We start from the raw sequence: 19,803 nt of genomic DNA on the forward strand, positions 1-19,803 counted from the left end.
AAAAAAAAAAAAAAAAAAAAAAAAGCGATAGAGACCCACCGAAAATACAAGCACAGTGAGAAAAGCGAAGCAACTTTGCGAGTTCCTTGTTCTTTTTTCCCAAGTCTCTGAAGTACTTCCAGATCCGATCCAACAACATGAAAAAAAGAGTTCGGATTAGAGCATGAATATAATAATTGCAAACAACAATTTCTGCAACTTTTTTTAGTGTTCTTCTTTCTCTTCTGAATTTCTTCGTCGATTGAAGAAGAAGAAGAAGAATGGAGAAGAGATTTAGAGAGGGAAAAATCAAAAAGAAAAAAAAAAAAACTAAGCGAAGTTACAAATGGCAGTCTTTATCTCTGAATTGAAAATGTTCCCTCCATGAAAATCTCTTCCTCTTGTTCTTAAGCTCTTGTTTTTGTTTAATAATATAATATAATATTTTATTTTATTTTAGTAACTGGACCCATTGAAATTGTTACGGGCACTCCCTGATTTTTGTTATGGCCCACCTCTTTCCTCCTTTCTTCCTTTCATCGTTGTCGGATTATCATTTTATTTTTTATTTCTCTCTTATTTAAAATTTTAATTTTATTTCCCTAGAAAAATATTTTTATATGTTTACATAATATTTTTATTACGTCATAAAACATAACCAAAATTAAAAAAAAAAACCCTAATATCAATAAATTTATTTTTAAAATGGAAGATATTTTCATTTGACGTTTTCATAAAATGAAATACCTGACACTTCTGCCGATATCAGCATTCATCGGGTCATCCTTAGCTAGGTACTTATAAATCTCGGGTTAAATTTTTTTAGCTCAGCGATACCGATTATTCTCGAAGATAGATAGCGTTACTAGTTATGCTTGGGACGGAATAATTAAATTTTTAAAAATTAATAATTTTAATAATTTTTTATATATAATTATGTTGTGGGGGCAAAATAATTTTTAAACTTTAATTAAATATTTAATAATAAGTAAAAAAAAAATCGGTAGTTAATAATGCCGGCCAATAATAATAACACCTTCTCAATAAATATTTAATAATTCTCGAATAATATATATAGTTATTTTTAAAAAAATCAATTAAAATATATTTTTGACGTCAGTACCTTTTAGATTTACCTAATTAGTAGAATTTACCTAATTAATAGATCCTTATTATTGTGTTATAATTAATATTTTATTTTATTATTATTATGAATTATTTAATAAGCTGCCTAGTGTCATTTTTACCCTTCATTATTTTCAATAGATTTTATTTACTATAATTAACTATTTATATGTATAATAATTATTATAGAGTAAAAAATTCAATTAATTTTATTATTATAGACAAATTAATTATATTGACGGCATGTAAATAAAATGAATATATGTAAATTTTATTAAAATTTAGTGATAATTTATAATATTAATATATTATCCTTTAATAATTTATAATTTATGATAAGGATTAATAATTTATTTAATAAAAAATTATTTATAACGTACAATAAAAGAGGTTTAATGGACCATTTAATTAAATAACCTTTACTAGTCTATTTAATTATTTGTTTGTGTTTTAATTTATTTGAAATTCTACTCAACAATTAAAAAAAAAAAGTTGAATTACTAAAAATTATAGTGAAATTTATATTTTATTTAAAAAATATTTCTAAACTTTTCTAAGACGTTCGTGATATTAATACAATTAAACTTAAAAAAATTATTATTAATTTTTTTTATGTTAATGCTTTTAAAATTGAAGAACGAGAGAATTTATGAGACATAGATAAATAATTTTAAACTCTATATTGACCGTAAAGATTTTTATTTATTTATTTTTATTATTTTAATTTTCTAAGTATGCTATTTTTTTAAAAATATAGTAATAAAATAATTATATTTTTTAATCTTTTATTAATAAAATTAATACTCATATCCAAAGGTTTTAAATTTGGAAAGTTTTAAGAATTTTTTAATAATTAATTTAGCGAAAATATTAAATGTCCAAACATGTTTATTGGAGTAACATTTAATGTTTTTCTATCCCGTGAGGAAAAAATAATAAATGTCACAGTGTACTCATACTTTTAAGTTTGTATCTATTTAATTTATGTCTATTTTATACATGAACTTTGAAAACGTCGAGAATTTTTCTTTATGTACGAATCAGGTTATTTTATCATAAAATTAACCTAAAATTAATAAGACGTTTTTGTAACGCTAGTAATGAATTTTAGTTGATATATGTTGAGTTAACTTAATTTTATGTCGTACTTGAATGGGTAAGAAATAAATGAGTTTGGAAAAATTAAATTTTTAGGGTTAAAATTGGAAGAATGTTGTAAAAGGACATTATCGTCCATACAATAAATACCAAATTGAATACTAAACTTAATTATGATGATTTAGAAGTAATATGTAAATTAAAAACAAAACTCACAAATTAATGTTAATATTAATGATAATCACATGGGGATGGGAGAAGGGGGAAAGTAATTAAGACTAATAATAAATATTAACTCTTTGGCGGGAAGTCACATGCACGCACGTGAACAGAGCCACCAAGCACGTGGACGGCTGTAATCCCATACGGTGCATTTCACCCTAACAAGCACAATAAATATATATTATTTACCTCTTGATTTTTTTAATGAGCCTCTAATAAATACTTCCCTTATTTTTTTTTTGTTGGTATTATTATTGTTTCCAAAGGGCCCACATCCTAAGGGCAATATCGTCTTTAACTATTTTATAGCAACTTTAAATTTTATTTATAATAAATTACTTAAAACACCTTTTCAATTTATAAATATATTAGATGAAAATTGAAAAGGTAGAAATATTTAAAAATTTATTAAATACAACTAATAATTTAAGTGTTTTTGATCATTCGGAGCAAAATTCCAAATCAATTTTTTATAATCTATGAGAATTTAAAAAATCTTTTAATAGATCTATGAATTTATAATTTAGTGTTAAAATTAAGATTTAAAAATTTGAAATTCAACCATATATAATAATAATAATAAAAAAAAAAAAAACGATTACAAATTAATTGTTTGAAAGCGGGGTCCCACGTGGCAGGGGTAAAATCGTCTTTTGACAGTAGGCGCCCACGTAGCAATAATTTCTTTTGATAAACCCGCCCGAAGAAGAAGGAAGTGGGCCCAGGTTGCCACGCTGGAGGGTCCCTGAAAGTGGCAGTGAAAAAAGCGTGAAGGGCCATAGGGTGGTTGGGGAGTCCTTATGATGGTGGGATTTCTCCCCCTTTTTTTTTTCCCTTTATTATAATATTTTAAAATAATTATTCAACCATTTATTTATTTATTTCGTTGAAAAACATAAATTCGAAATTAAAATAATTATTCACATTTTTTATTAATTTCAATTAGATTTACTTAACATTATTTCACTAAATATAAAATAAAAATTTCCAATACAGTGAGGTATAAAAATTCTAACAAAATTTTATATAATTTTTTTCCTTAATTATAATTTAAAAATAAACATTTTTAGGAATTGATAATAATAATGATTATAAAAAGAAATAAAATAAAATAAAAAGAAAAATAAGCTTATGGATCGAGACCACACGAGCTTTTTTATAAAATGCAAGATGATAATATGGATAGAACCCAATATCTAAAGTTAACTTTAACCGTTAATTTTGACGCTTATAATTTAAGTGTTATCAACTACATTAGACTAAAATTTTAATCCGTCAATATTAAACTTGTAATAAAGCTACATGCTAAGTTTAAAGGAACAATAAATTACCTAATAGAGGAAAGTGCATAATTCTTCCTAAAAAGATGGAAGTTAGATAGAAATTGAGTTTCTTTCTCTTGCATTGTCAAATTTGCTACTAACTCAATAAGTATTATAGCATATAGGTTTATCATCATCATCATCTTCGACCATTGTTAAGCTTTAATAAACAAGAAAGTAGGTCAATTTAAACGTAGTTGAAAAATTGAACTGTCCTGCAATCGAGTAAAAGGAGCATAATAAAAGTGTTTCAAACTCAATAATTTTATCCCTGAAGTTTGCATTTCGTAGCATTTTAGATCTTCCGATCAAGGACTCGAACATATATTAAGCTGAGAGAAAGTTTGGTCGTGTTCAAATCAAGTTGAATGGAATGAGTGAAGGAACAAGGGCAACCTGATTCAATATTCAAGATTTTCTAAACTAGAGAATGTCTGCCTATTATCTTTCAACACAAAAGACATAACAAAATAATTGCCTACTGCCTGTATGAACACAACAATGTTCATGTTCTATGCACACATATATATATAATTTCAAGGTGTCTAAGTATTCAATGATTCAAAAAATGGGTAACAAAAAGATTAAACAAGAAAAGAGGAGATTCAGAATGGATAGTTCAAGAACTGACCTGTTTGTGTTTGTGGTCATTTACAGGTGGTGGATTCTGCACAAACAACAACAAATAAACACAAACAAAAATTGAGAGAGACATCAAGAACAGGGAAGAGCCAACGCAACAAAACTACATTATTATATGTCAAGAAGAAATCACAAAGTCAGCAACAAGCCATAATACCATACATACATCTTCCACAGTGATAGTATAAGAAACAAAAAATATGGCAAAAAATATGATGAAATAAGCCATGAGCTCATAATATGGTATGGTATGGTCTTGGTTCAAGGAATTTGAGGAGGGGGTATTGCCACAAGCACTCATACTTCCAAGGATATCAGGATCATGTGTGCACTATACCTGAAATTGACCTCTCAAATCAACAGACATCTGAAAAAGTAGATTTCAATCATTGAAATCTAAATCCAAGTAGAGATTATCAAGCTAGCTTTTCTTTTGACTATTCATTACTTTTTAGAATTGAAAATGCAATGTCCGAACTCCATGTTCACAACCTGAAAGTGGATAAGACAGCTCGAACAATTACACGGCCTACAATTTCATCATCCTTCAGCATTACTTTGTTATCATTGAAAAAGTCGAACCACCGAACAAGAAATTATTGGAGGTTGTAACGTTCTGGTTGATCTCCATTCACCCATGATCATTATGATGCATGTCTTATAAAGCATCCCTCAACTTTAATTCGTGGCTATATAAAAAACACTCACTAAAAACTGAGAGGACAGCCACTGTAGTTCAATAACAACTCAATGAAACAAAGTTAAGCACAATAACCATACTCATTGAAGCATTAGCTGTGTTATAATACTTTAAAGTTGTGCAACTTTCATGAGGAAGATGTCGAAGTTCATAAAACCTTAGAATAATACCTATCAATTATGACCATATAACTTGGTTCTAAAGGTCAAAGAATTTGTTAGAACCCAACTTCCCCAACTATGCTCATATTAGTAAAGAATATCCAGTCACATCTGGGGCGATATTTGGAACATGGGTTACACTAGGGCGGGCTCGACTTTCTAAGCCTAGATCACGTTCGAGGGAGGGGTTTGCCTCACCACATTATTTGGCTTCTCAAACCCATAACTTGAACAAGTAATCCACTACTCAAGCTCCCGACATAATTTTCTTAATAAGCTTCCTGAATCCTCCATTAAACTCAGGTTTAAGATGGTGAATACTTGCCTACACTGGGTCCTTACTTTTTTACATAGGCAAATTATCCTATACATCGGGTCACCCATTCAACACATCCTTAAAAAAGTAACTAAGATACATTTTTCAACAAAAAGGTCTGCACCCACCCCAAGGCCCAAACTGTGGAGACATCACATCAAACAAGATTCCTAAAACTCACAATTCAATCAAGAGATAGCATTTCAGTTACTAACCCACATTCTTGATGCTCCTTGAGCCAATTTACAGCAATTAAATCAAACAAAAAGGCAATAATTTTCACAATCATTCTAGTGTAGAAAGGAGTGGCAATCAATGAGTAAAAAATTTAGTGGACAAGAAGAGAGACTTACAGGGAAACATTGACGAGCAATTGAAGTTTTTCGACAGCAGAATGACGGTAACGTCTTTAGAGAGGGATTGCATTTATCATACCATCTTCTACTAGGAGTTGCGAGTGCAAACATAACACAACTGGCAACTTCTGAGTTCCATAACCTCCTGGAGCTCACTGTTGAGACCTTTATCGCTATTTCGTAGTATCATGATTTACCCTTTTTTATGCCATTGGTGGTGTCAAAAAGAATTTTCAGAACAACCATGCAATAGAAGGAAACCGAAAAATTCCAATTCATTAAACATTCTTCAAAATAACCATGTCAATAAAACAACGTAAATGTTGATAGCAAAATGGAGAAATTAATGGCATATATGGGTGATACATAATCTTAGCACAATCTCCAGCAAGTTAGTCACAATCAATTGTACAGTCAAATTCTAAATCTCTGAAAATTGTGATCATGATGAACATGGCAGGAATCTTGTGACGGTAAGAGGCACACATATTTATCATAATTTTGAGGACCGGGAACTTATCAGCATTGCCGTCCTGGTAGCACATCAATTAACAAAGGTTCCCCACCACTAGTTACTACCGTCCGTACGGATGATATCGACCACTTGGAGCACTCCCTGCACCATCATATCCTCCTCCTCCACCACCACCACCACCACCTCCTCCGCCTCCTCCTCTACTTCCATAAAAGGAGCCTCTACCACCGGAAGGGTATCCAGTGCCAATGCCCATATCATAGCTACCTGCATACCCACCAGTATTAGGAGCAGCACTGCTGTTATATGCACCATAACTCTCGTCAGGTCCACCATAACCACCTCTAAAATCATAACCTCTACTGAAGCCTGCTCCATAACGAGCAGAGTACCCCATAGAGGGGTCTTCTCTGTAAGCTCCAATGCCACCAGTACCATACATTCCATAACCACTAAAATCATTTCCACCATATCCACCATATCCACCACCTCGAGCACCATACGGTCCACCAGCCCTAAAACCACCACCATACCCACCACCTCCAAACTCCCCATATGCATCCCCATAGGTACCACTGTAACTTGGCCTTGAATCATGGTATCTTTTAGAAGGGGGTGGAGGTGGATTAGCCTTTTTTGGCTCTGCCTTCTTGATCTCCACCTTTAGAACAAAGACACACAAACCTCAAATTGTTAAAATGACTTCAATAGATGAATATGTTGAGTAAATAATCTCCATTCTTATGTTGTACATGTGACTGATACAATAAAAAAATCATAGTAGGACCTATAAAAAGCCTTAAATGCAGTTAACTTTATGAATTTTGGTTTCAACATTTATCTGAACTTGAATAAGCATGCAATAAAAGATGGCTTTCTGTTGTTTAGGTGAGGTTTAATTTTGAAAATGTTCAAAATTTGATTCCAATCATTTTCTATTCTATGTTTTAATATTTAAGTTCATAAACAGGACAAATAATCAAACAATATCAAGCATTGCTTCCAAAAAAACAAAAAAATTATTTTCAATAACCACTAATTTACTTCTCCAAAAACATTTTGCAAAATAGATTTACAGATTTAGAACTTTTCAACTTCAATCCAGATCATCCCTGAACAACAAATGAACCCATGGACGCAAATAAGTTAAAAGATGGAGCCTACAGGCCCCATCCTTACTCTGTATAGACTTCTCAATTGAAGATGCTTGTGCCTTGGTAACAACAAAAATAATTCAGGATATAGTGGCAATGGAGATGTTGGTACGGCATAACAAAGGTTCGTAGTGAGGAGGAAGAAGTTGTGCAACAAATGTTCGTAGTGCTACAAAGGTTGTGTTGCTAACAAAGGTTCATGGTGCAAAATCCGAGAAATACTAAAGTTGTGCAACCACATGAGGAGGAAGAAGTTCCATCTATTTCTCAAAGAGAATTGAAACAAATGATAAAAAAAACCCACAATAGGGACCTAGCGAATTGGTTAACAGAAAGAAGATTTTGTGTTGATACATCAAAATCTACGAAAGATAGAGAGAGGAAATGTTAGACCATCGCAGCCAGGATAGAACTTTGCTGACCTGACTGCCTGCCAACTCAAGTCTGTTTCCATTTGCCAAGAGATCATCAACTGCTTGCTCTGTCTCAAATGTAATAAAACCAAACCCACGAGACCGACTAGTGGAGTGGTCCCGCATAATCTGGTGTTCCTTAACCTCACCATATTGCATAAAAAAGTCCCTGAACTCATCTGCTTGAAACTTAAAAGTGAGTACTCAATACCTCATAGTACCATCTAAACAAAGCAATGGTGTAATCAATAAGCTACCTTCGTCTACAGACGTAGGAATTCCACCCACAAAAATCTTCTTGGTCTTGAAATCACGAGAGCTGGAAGATCCTTTGGGTATTGTTCGCTTGATTTCCACCTAAAAATTAAGTCAAAGTTTGAGCATAAAATCATTGAAACCTAATGTCTAACTCAAATTCAACACTAAACATAGGCCTACTTGTTTCCCATTAATAATATGTGTGTCCTCAATGACTTTATCTACCACAGAGGGATCAGCATAAGTCACAAACCCGAATCCGCGGGGATGTCCAGTCTTCCGGTCCTTCATTATAACAGAGTCCGTAATTTCTCCATAATCACCAAAATGTTTAACAAATTGTGCTGCATATAATCAATTGAAATCAACAACAACAACACAGAGATTGCGTAGCAAGAAGCCTGACACCACACAAGACGAAGTGTAAAAAACTAACCAGAAGTCGTTTCCCGCGGTAAACCTCCAACGAAGATTTTCCTACAACAGCACCCAAACGACCATATAAACGGATCAAGAAGCATAAAACAAAACAAAATCGTCCAACACATCATGACCACAAAATACCATGCCCACACAAGAAAATATCGACCGAGTACCCAGAGATTCGCTTGGAGTATTACAGAGCAAGAAAACTTACCCCGCACTCGCTCCGTCGCCATGAGAGGGAGGATCATGTCTACTCCCATCGTCTTTGTGGTTCAAGGGCTTGGCGTCCTCATGTTCGCCATTAGTGGCAGCATCATTCCCCTTGGAATCCATGGAGTTTTCCGACATTAACGGAGCAGAGGAACAAGAAGAGAGAGGGTAAAGACAAGGGAACGAGGGAATTGGCTAAGCCCTAGAGAACATGCGTTGCTGATGTTGGTTCGCACCGCCGAGTTCGGAAAAATGGCGCCCTTAAACCCTAGAATTCGCAATTGGCCACAACCTCCAGACCTGCCTCTTAATTCATTGGACCAATGTAATAAATATCTTGGTTTTCAATCTGCTGCGCCCTGCCTTACTTTTATCCCATACAACCGGTAGTGATGGAAGAATAATATACATTAAAATTTCCAATTTCAAAAATCAATTTTTTTTATTTGACGTCTAACTTTTTTGGGTCATAGTAAGACCTACAAATAATGACATGTTACACAAACTTACAAAAAGTCTAAGGACTAAATTTATAATTTAATGTCATTTGACGGCTAATGTTTTAAAAATTTATAAAAAGTTGATTTATCGTTCATTGTCATTTTGTTAACATATTTAAACACGTGCTTATATAGTAATATTATGATATACACACAAATATGCCCTTTTTCAAGTTCATATTACCTTTTTTCGAGTTCATATTATATAATGTGAAGCGTATTTATTAAGAGTTAAAAAGTTTATTACATGACATAATTTAGTTAAAATTAAACTAATTTGTAACAATATAAAATTTCTTTAAAATTGTTTCTCTTTTTAAAATTTAAATAAAAATATGTTTTAAAGTATTTGGATGAAAAACCCATTGTGTATCTAGGATGAGGGTACATTGGAACACCACAAGATCAAATTGTAAATTGATTTTTTTAAAACACCCCAAGATCAAATGGTAATAAATTACTAAAATAGCAATAAACGCCTTATTATTATTAATCTATTATGGAATAAGAGCTCGACCCTAAGCAAGGGCCTAATTCACGTATGTAAAGGGGCAGTACATCGACGATTGAAGAGCCAGGACAGTCAGTAAACTTGTATTCATGAGAGATTCTACGTCATAGACTCCTACAACAATCGAGTCGCTTTGATCAATAACCAAACTAGCTTTACAAATTTTGTAACCCAATGTTCCCAATGGTACAGGGCCATTGTTCCAAAGTCCAGACAAAGACCCAAATCAAAGAGTGTACAGAAGTCTTAACAATCACTTAAGAAAGCCTGATTCTAAGCACAATTCAATCATCCTCTAGCATGATACTAATCTCTAACATATACTCCTTTGAAAATGATTTAGAGTTGGAAAACATTGCAAATCCCATAATTTTAATCAAACATAAGAACAATTCCAAAATCTGGGACTCGCATGATAAAACTTGAACCTCTCCTCCAAAGAAAAGTGCGAAAATGGAGCCCAATAAAAAGTGGGATCCAAACAGCCGCCAAGAGGTTCAGATCTTCTTCCAGCCATAGTAACAAGAATGCCTGTTGAATGGGTCGGAATAAGTTCGACAGCAGACACGAAACTAGAAGGTATTTTGCACGTTGAATCTCCGTCTTCCCTCACGTTTGTAATATGGAGTCTCGTCAATTGTTTGTCTTACGTAGTCTACAAATGGTTGTGGTGTTCGAGGAGACTGTTCATTCGAAAGAACAGGACTGCTGCGATCGGGCGTGACGGGTGCTGTAATAGTTGGAGTATGAGTAGTGGCAGGACGAGAGGGCTGAGAGGGCTGAGCTCTGTTAGGCTTGTCCAGGAAACAAATAAATAAAGCAATAGTTAATATGAGCAAGAACAGAGAGCCAAGTATTGTAGCCCAAATGGTCGTTGTACCAAAGGCGCCTACTGATACTTCTTTTTCTCTGGGTTCATAGAAGACATCAATTTCTGTTCTCTGGCCTGCAACACACACATACCATCGCCAAAATCATGCATCTCAATTTGGTGATATTAATGATGAAGGGATAGTTTTACGAATAGCATAAAAACAGCTTACCGTTGGCGGCTAATGTGATAATAATTTTGTCTTTGAATCTCTTCGTTCCCATTGCTTTCACCTGAGTATAGATTGTTTAAAGAAATAGGGGCAGAACTTGTTTCATATACGGGCTTAAACAAATTGATTGGATTATGAGTAAATATTAAGTAGGGTCAAACTTACTTCATACTCTGAATGACCACCAACCCCAGAATCTTCTTTAGAAATAGGACCAATGATGACCAAATCCCGTTCATGGCAGTAAAGTTCAACGTCTATAATAGTGTAAAAGCAAATATCATCAGCAACATTCAATGTAAAATACACACAAGATACCTTCATAAAGTAATAGTTTTAATACTACAGGCCCAGGGATGGGATGAGATGGGCCATTGTGGACTGGAAGTTATCTGCTATAGAATTAATGAAGTGTTGCTGGCAGTAACAAGTCAACAGACATGCTAAATGGAAGCCGGGAGGTTTCAGCAATAATACGACACTATATTCTTATAAGTAGTTGTCAATAAGAGAATTTTCCTAATTATGATGCCGTATACTATATATGAATGAAACAACAGCAAAAGTGTGAGATCCCACATCGGTTGGAGGAGCGAAACATTCCTTATAAGGGTGTGGAAATCTCTCCCTAGCGGTTAGTGGTGAAGCCCTTGATGGGAAACCTCAAAGAAGACAATATCGGTTAGTGGTGGGCTTGAATTGTTACAAAAAACCCTCTCGTTTTCTAAGAAAACTCCCCATAAACTTTTCCAAATTCATTGTAGTAACCTATGGTGCAAAATATTTATGCCTGTACAATCTTAAGCAACCACAAAGCTGGTCTAATATATCCATAGGCTACGTCAAGAAGAAAAAGTAAAGGAAGAAGGAAGCCTTTAAACAACTTTATTGATCCATATGAGAGATCATTATCTTTTTGGATAGTAACTAAAGCGACTAGCAAGCTCAAACATTTTGACCTCCATGGTGACAAGAAAACACAGCCAATTGGCCATGCGTTCAATTAATGAGATATAATCATTAGCTTTTAAAAGAAAATAGAATCCTCCAGAACTTTAATTGAACCATAGAGAGAAGAGACACTCTCAGGTTTATCTGGGGAGTTATACACAGAATTTGGCAGATCTACTAATAAATTTCATTTCAAAACATAATATAATAATTATTCTTTCGTATGAAACAGAATCCTCCATAACATTATAAACCATATTAGAAATTCCCTCAAGTTTATAAAACATAGTGTGTTGAACATAGAATTTGGCATATCTAATAATATATTACAAACTCTCTTACAATATGTATAAAGTTGTTAGCTTACCTGTATTCCCCAAGATAGTTATAACAGTCTTGTTCGAGTCTGGAGTCAGAATCAATTGCGTTGCACTCTGAAATTTGGAAATAGACAAAATTTGATAAGATCACACACCAAATTTTCTTGGAATACAAACTAATTTTACGAAGAAGGAACATATGTAAAGGATTTGGCTGAGCTTTGTTGAACTATTGGAAATTACTATTATTATTTTGAAAAAGAGTTTTAAAAATACCATCTCATGGAGATAGCAAATGATTTAAAAAGGCTAAAATTGACAAAAATCTTTGTCACATTATCCAAAATCATCAGTTCTAAGAAAGAAAGAAAAGAACTTAAATGACTAATTTCTTATGTTGATGACCATATTTACGAGCTTAATATGGACATCAATTTGTGACTGGAAGAAACATCCGGATAAAATTATACAGGTTCAGTTTCCTGATAAATACAATGCAGGTGTTTATTAATGATTGAATTACCTTGCCCATCTCCATAACAGAGAAGCCCCCAATAAAAAGTGCAGAAGCAGATCCAGAAATTTGGCTGCCTTCTCGAGATGAAGCATAAATAGTAACAGATATATCTGGTCTCATGGCCTTCAACTTGGGGGCTGAATGTGCCAAGTGCTCCGGCGAGTAAGGAAAAAAGAGGCAATACGAATTGTCGTTGTCAAGATCCAACCATGGCTTTGCATACCTTTAATCCATAAAAAAGAAAATGAATGAACAGTCAATTACTCAATTCAAGAATATTGAGGGGGGGGGGGGTTGGAAGAAATATCGAAACATACCCAACAAAGAGAGGGTCTACTCTACAGTCGTGCAGGACTCTCTTATCATTTAGAAGTGTTCCATGTTTGCCACTGTAATAAAAGAAAAAGGTCAGAAGAAAACTTAACATTTCAACAGTTTTCCATGAGAAAAGATTCCTCAATCCCTAAACTTTAAACCTTAATTGACCTCAAAAAAAAAAAAAACTTTATACCCAACAAATTATTAGCTTCAAGTAAATTAATAAATTTACTACGTATACAACAAGAAAATATAGAATCGATGAATTGTAATTTGTAACCAGATCAGAAAATATTATTAAATTAATAAATGAAAAAGAAAAACAATCTCACCAACTTTCCTTTATTATTACTGATGGAAAACTAATTTTCTGAACTATATTTAAAATTCTTGGAAACTTCATTAGCTAACTAGGTAAATTTGCCCAAAATATATTGTTGTCAAATTAGTTGGTCAGGGAATATAATCACCGAATTACAACCTCAAAAGAATTCAACATGAAAGAGTCGTTACATATGGTACCGAAAATTATTACACAACTGACCAAAGATATTTCCAAAATTCAGTGACAGTGAAATCTAATGTCTTATATTCACATGAATACAAATCTACAAACCTGAAATTCACAGAGAAGTTATATCCTTTTGCTGGGAAAGGAACATTTGTCAAAATTTCAGCTGGAGCAACCACGGACAGAGTGTACCCAGTCTGCACTGTTGCTGTTGTCCTTAAGTTCAAATTCGAACCTTCAAATAGTACTGTAGCATGGAACAGGTTGTGGATTATGTGGCAAGTATAAACTATCTTCCTCCCAATTCTTCATATACTTTTAGAGATACATGATCATTTTATGCGATAATATATACAAATAAATCTCTAGAATCAATCCTTAGATATTAGCTAACATTTTCCTTACTTAAAAGGGATTACGAAAATATCCCTTAACTACACAAATATTCCTTGAATCAAGACCATTCCTTCAACACTCTCCCTTAAGCTGAGGAATAGATATCATCCATTCCCACCTTGGATGTCAACTCATGAAATAAACATTGAGCTGTGAAGTCCTTTGGTTAGTATACCTACTAGTTGAAGCTGTCGGGGCACATACCTAATGCATACTATTCCCTTCTCTAATTCTTCTTTGATAAAATGTCAATCGATTTTAATATGCTTTGTTTTATCATGTAGGATAGGATTATGTGCAATATTGATAGCTGATTTGTTGTACCAGTACAACTTTATCTGATCTTCTCCCTTCATCTGTAATCATCAAGGATCATCTTCAACCATAAGAGTTCAGAGAGCTCTTGTGCAATAGCGTGAAATTCTGTTTTGACAGATGATTTAGCCACCACGTTTTGCTTTTTACTCCTCCATGTTACCAAATTATCTCCAAGAAAAGTATAATACCCCATAGTAGATCTTCCATCCACAATTGATCCAACACAATCAATATTAGTATAAGCTTCCAATGCAAGGAAATTGTTTCATTTGAACAAAATTCCTTTCTCTGAAGTTCCTTTCAGATAACGTAACACTCTATATGCTGCCTAAAGGTGAGGTTCTTGTGGATCATGCATGATTGGCTAATTACACTCTGAGTATGTTATGCTTAGTCTAATGTGAGCTAAATATATGAGCCTCGCCACTAGCCTTTAGTAGATTTCTCTGTTCCTATAGGTTCTCTTAGCCTGTTCACTACATTTCTCTATTTACTATATGAGCCTCCCGCTAGCCTTTGGATCATGCAGAAAGTTGGACTTGCAGCTTTCCGATGGTGACCTTGCGGTGGACTGTGATACTAGATTGGATGAGTTATTGTGATACTTGGCTGAAAGCAGAAAGCAAAGGCGATTGGTTGTAGAAATGCACAAAAGGTCGGCAGCTATGAAGCTATGAAGGCTCTGAACAAAATTTATCACGATGGATGATTGGTGGCTATGAAGGCTTCACCGATTAAGTTAAGGTTTGGTTTTAGGCTATGATACGATATTACATGTATAAACTATCTTTCTCTCCGTTCTTCATATATTTTCAGAGAGATACATTATCCTTTTATAAAACAAAAAGCTAAAAAAATATTCCTCGATACTAGTTAAAATTAAATCTAGCTAAATCACTAGAATTAATCTCTAGATATTAGGTAATATTTTCTTTGTTTAGAGGATAACAAAACATCGGTTGATTACACAAATATTTCTTAAATCAAGACCATTCCTTAAAATATAAGTTTAAAAATGAAGTAACAAATATAACCCAGTGAAGATATCAAGTACCTTCGGTTGAACCAGGACCAACTGCTTTAGCTATCCCAGATAGCATATCCACGGATAAAACACTTCCATTGGTTGTAGTCCACCGGCCCGAAAGTTGACCATTGAAACCTACACAGATTTATAGTAAAATCCTTATATTTAACTGTTTAAGCCGGCCTGAGTTTCACCCCACACCCCCACCCCTTCAACGAGAAAAAAATGAGAAAAAAAAGAAGAAAAAGAAAACCCTGCATTATCCTGAAGTATGGAGGTACGCATTTGAAAATTAATTTGCAAGGAGAATAATCATGACATGACAAAGAAACTAATCAAGTGTCTGTCTTGATATTGGCTTTTCGAGTAAAATTTAGACTCAGTCTATCAACGAGAAAATCTGATGCTCTCAATTCAACTCCCGCGAGATACTAACCTTTTATACTGAAGTTGAGATGACTACCAACAAGAATTACTGGGTCTTGAGGATGTATTAGCGCACCAACTGAAATCTGGAGGAGACGATGAGATTCAGGGAATCATAGAGAAATTATGGCATGATATAACTTGCATAAAGGTGTCAGGCTTACACCTGTAAATCACGATATGTACGAACTACTCTTTGGAGATATGAAAAAAAGTGCAACCCCAAAAAAGATACGTTGAACAACACTGGCACACTATGGAGACTGTTTTTTCTTTTTTTTTTTCCTTTTTTTTCCTTTTTTTTTTCCTTTTTTTTTTTCTTTGTGGGTAGCGGGGAGGTCTTATCTGACTGAAGAAAAACTAAAGACTAAAAATTAGTTGTCCAGAAAAACTAAAAATTAAAACTTATACAGATCTTATCTGACTGAAACTAATAACTCCAACTTCAAAAACATATGCTTAGTTGTCCATTTAACTTACAGATGTAAGTGTAAGAGAGTTCTGCATGTTGATTAGTGTCCTAACACTGCCAATTTAATTGACTGGGTTTCAAAGGATCTCAAGCAAGGAGAAAGCTACGATCATGTGAAACACATCGATATTTTAGGTTTTCTTATGTCAAAATTCTTTGTTCTCTCTTTGTCAAAAAAATATGAACGCACAAAAATATTTTACAAATTAAAAAGAAGAGGCCCTTGGTCCATACCAATATATAGTCTGACTTTTCTGGATTCTTGTCAATCGATACTTGGACAAGAGCTCTACCATGTTGCCTTGCCTTCAACAATAAAAGAAGAAGTCACAACAGAGCTACAGCAAAATATATTTAAATTAAAAATTCAATCAATAGCCAACACACAATTACTGTCTACAATTATGTGAGTTGCATGTGGTTAAGAACTCTTTTAATGAAATTCTAGATTTTTTTTTCTTATAGAAGATAAAATTTATTAGTAAACTGAAAAGAGAAGAGAAGAAGAAGATGAGAGTGCTCGAGGAGATGAATAATTGGGATGATCTGCAAACAGGGATATTTTAAGAAGATGAATAATTGGGATCCTTGCAATTCTCATCAACAAACAAGGATAGATGTACATCACGACTACCAAGCACAGGAGGAATGGATATCAAGGTCAGGTTTCTTCTAAAAGACAACTCCAAAGAGCCATGACGAGAATATAAAACCTTTGTTATCTAAGAAAATTAAATAAGGGCTTGACCAGGGACGAATTATGATGATAAAGCCAATCAAACTTGATTCTAAAACAAGATGACATTTCTTGACTAATAAACTTAAGGAAAAAAAAAATATTTGGTCCCTAAGGTTTGAGTTCGGTGTCTATTTAGTCCTGATGTTTCAAAAGGTATTTTAGTCTTGAGATAAAGAAAATAGTTCTAAATGGTCACAAGTTAATTTCACAGTTAATTGACTCACGAAAAAATGATGTGAAATCTTGATATGACAAATTTTAATAATTTTACATTATTCTTTTTTTCATGGCTTGGTGAAAACCAAATAAGAAACTTCAGAATTTTCACGAACCTTCAAACACAAGCCACACTTCCTAGAGCTGTCCATTTGAAACGTTCGCAGACTATATAGATAAATCTATCCTGATATTACAAACCAATATATTTTTATGTAAAGACAGTATTTCACGTACCTTCAAATAAATATATCCATTGCCTTCTCTCGAATAATTAACAGAAACAATATCTGGGTAGTTAGTTTCCACGTAAAAGAGAACAACATCATGAGCCTCGTGAAAGAGATTGCCTAGTTAAGAACATTGTCAGATATGATCCACAAGAAAAGAATATCAAAGCATATAAAATCAAATTTTTACAAATAAAAATTGGTACCTAGAGAATCATAGTAGCTAATTGGAAGACGAAGTTCGGTATCAACAGCAAGATTGATCACGTGGAAAGGGAATTCCTGATTTGTTAACCTTATTTGGGCGACCTGATAACAAATACCCAGACTGAGTGAGAAGCTAATGAACAGATGAAGATATATATAACACCTAACACAATACATCAACCAAGGGAATACTGCGTGAAAACGGGGAGGAGATCTCTTATGCACATATAAGGTTAACAAATGTGGGAACCTCTATCAAGCAATCCTGATTCTTAGGAAAATCCAGGAAATAAAATTAATGAGTAGATATCATGTAAGCTTCAATATTCCCAAATACTACAAAGATACAACATACAGAGATTTTCTTGAAGAAGGCACATATCTAAAAGTGGAAGACCCCTTGTAAAGTGGAATAATTTTTTTTGTGTGCATTGCTGACTGGTGAGGCAGGATATACAAGAATAAGATTATCTTGTTATTAGGGGGGCTCGGGGGGATTAGTATCTCAAGGTGTTGTTAAGAGAGACAATGTCCCTCTTGAATTGGCCAGTAAATGATAGATCAATTTTCCATTGGAAGATATTAATCAATAAGGATGCTATTATATTCTAAATTTGGTAGAAGTTTCACAATGTAAAGGAACATAGAAATTTAGAAAGGAACAAAAAATAAGTGATGAACATAGTATTCCATGCCTCTTCAAGAAATATAACAATTATGAGTTGAGGATAATGAAAATGAAAATGAAAATGAAAATAAAACAAAATGAGAGTAAAGGAATGACTTTCCCTACTCCTTCCGGGAGAACGTCTTTCAAAATAACAAATTTTTGGCTAAGGCTCATAATAAATGAATGATTTCTCATGGATATTTTAAGCTCATGTCACTCTAATATTCAGATATTGACACACAAGGAAATAAAATTTATACCTCTGCCACTCTGACACAAGCAGCAATCTCCATTCTTCCAGAAGAGCGATCATTTGCCTGAATGCATGCAATATTGTTACTCTCTGCAGTCTTTATTCTTTCCCCGTGAATGGAGATGGCATCCTTCCAGGCATCTTCATCCTTTTCACCACAACCTCTTAATATGGAATATGTTATAGTTCTTTTTCGGCTCTGACTCTCCCAGTGGCCATATGAGTCCAAGGATGCTGGCAAAGCTTTGCTTGAAGTGTAGTAGGGAGGAAGAATCCAGGTGATTGGAACTCCAAGAGCAAGGGGAAGATTAGGTATCACTGATAAAGACGCCGAAGCATTAAAAAATTTTGTTTCTATTTTTGAATCAGAAGTGAATTCACACAGGAACGATACAGCAATCTTTGTTATGCCTGCAGATCTGCGGGATGAATAGAGAAACACAGATAACAAAAAGCAGGAAAGGTGAAAGCAAGACAGTAATCTATGAATGAAAAGGGATCATCATACACCCAGCAATCCACCCAAAAATGTGTCACCACCTCATTTCCAATAATTCAACCTCGCTTGATATGAATGAGTAAATTGATAAAAAAAGACTTAATCCTTAATATTTGTCTGATATGTACGCCTAAATTCATAGTACCTAATAGCTTATAAGAATTGTAATAAAGTTGCTCCATTCCTATTTATGATTATACAATTTTCATTTTTATAAATTACCCCCATTTTCAATAGAACATTAAAAATTCAGTCTTGCTAATCAAAATAAAAATTTACTACTAACCTCAAAGTAATCTCAAACATTATTCAGCGATCAAATAAAAATAGGTGTATTGGGCATGAACAAGGAGTGTTTGCCTAGAACATATGCCCAACCCATCCTCAACCATCATGTTTTCACACCATGTACTTAGTTTTGTTGTTTATTTTCATTTGTTAAGAGTCTTGTGGATGTACAACGTTTCTCCCTTCTTAACATATAGTAAATTTGTTTCAAAATGTAATATAGAGAGACCAAATAGTCATCAAATCTCCCTCAACCAAGTATTTGTAAATGCTATTGCTCTCAAGCTTTTTAGCCATGGTCTACAACGCTTTCTTTTCAAGATGTTTTCAAATACTTTTCTTTGCTCACGTTTTATAAGACCATTTTTAGTGAAAATGTGAGTGGAGGCTAGACCCGTGCTCAAGGTTGTCTGCAGTAGTTGATCTTTTACAGCTGACTTTCAACAATGCGTTGAAGCAAGTCCTGCACAATCACTCGTCTCAAGATAGAGAAGATACGATTGTGACAATAGGCACCCCCCCCCCCCCCCCCCC

The 19,803-nt window shown here is 33.7% G+C and overlaps 3 protein-coding genes across 5 annotated transcripts in view; all 3 read right to left on the reverse strand.

The window, feature by feature from the left end:
* Positions 1-403, reverse strand: part of LOC111442065 (protein kinase PVPK-1-like) — a 4,664-nt gene extending 4,261 nt beyond the window's left edge. The window contains exons 1-2 of one of the 2 annotated variants that reach the window (XM_023079326.1): positions 324-403; positions 40-115 (exon numbers count right to left, since the gene is read on the reverse strand). The gene's annotated coding sequence lies outside the window, so the exon portion shown is untranslated. Of the gene's footprint in view, positions 1-39; positions 293-323 lie in introns of those variants that run through there. The other variant, XM_023079325.1, reaches the window with a different exon arrangement.
* A 5,768-nt stretch (positions 404-6,171) lies between these two features.
* Positions 6,172-9,168, reverse strand: LOC111441536 (heterogeneous nuclear ribonucleoprotein 1). Its single transcript, XM_023078575.1, has 6 exons — positions 8,859-9,168; positions 8,658-8,698; positions 8,402-8,565; positions 8,221-8,320; positions 7,973-8,142; positions 6,172-7,057 (listed from the first exon to the last, which is right to left on the reverse strand). Exons 1-6 carry the CDS (start codon positions 8,993-8,995, stop codon positions 6,497-6,499), a joined length of 1,173 nt encoding a protein of 390 aa, XP_022934343.1. The 5' UTR covers positions 8,996-9,168; the 3' UTR covers positions 6,172-6,496.
* Positions 9,169-9,938: 770 nt separating this feature from the next.
* Positions 9,939-19,803, reverse strand: part of LOC111441535 (nuclear pore complex protein GP210) — a 29,158-nt gene continuing 19,293 nt past the window's right edge. For both annotated transcript variants that reach the window (XM_023078572.1, XM_023078573.1), the window contains 13 exons: positions 18,490-18,901; positions 17,559-17,661; positions 17,360-17,472; positions 16,402-16,473; positions 15,706-15,781; positions 15,297-15,404; positions 13,634-13,775; positions 13,017-13,088; positions 12,706-12,922; positions 12,230-12,296; positions 11,077-11,168; positions 10,912-10,972; positions 9,939-10,814 (listed from right to left, as the gene is read on the reverse strand). In XM_023078572.1, coding sequence (XP_022934340.1) covers positions 10,441-10,814; positions 10,912-10,972; positions 11,077-11,168; positions 12,230-12,296; positions 12,706-12,922; positions 13,017-13,088; positions 13,634-13,775; positions 15,297-15,404; positions 15,706-15,781; positions 16,402-16,473; positions 17,360-17,472; positions 17,559-17,661; positions 18,490-18,901 — 1,909 coding nt within the window. In that variant the 3' untranslated portion in view covers positions 9,939-10,440. The remainder of the gene's footprint in view (positions 10,815-10,911; positions 10,973-11,076; positions 11,169-12,229; positions 12,297-12,705; positions 12,923-13,016; positions 13,089-13,633; positions 13,776-15,296; positions 15,405-15,705; positions 15,782-16,401; positions 16,474-17,359; positions 17,473-17,558; positions 17,662-18,489; positions 18,902-19,803) is intronic.

The sequence above is a fragment of the Cucurbita moschata genome, unplaced genomic scaffold (assembly GCF_002738365.1).
Source record: "Cucurbita moschata cultivar Rifu unplaced genomic scaffold, Cmos_1.0 Cmo_Scf00004, whole genome shotgun sequence".
Taxonomy (NCBI): Eukaryota; Viridiplantae; Streptophyta; class Magnoliopsida; order Cucurbitales; family Cucurbitaceae; genus Cucurbita; species Cucurbita moschata.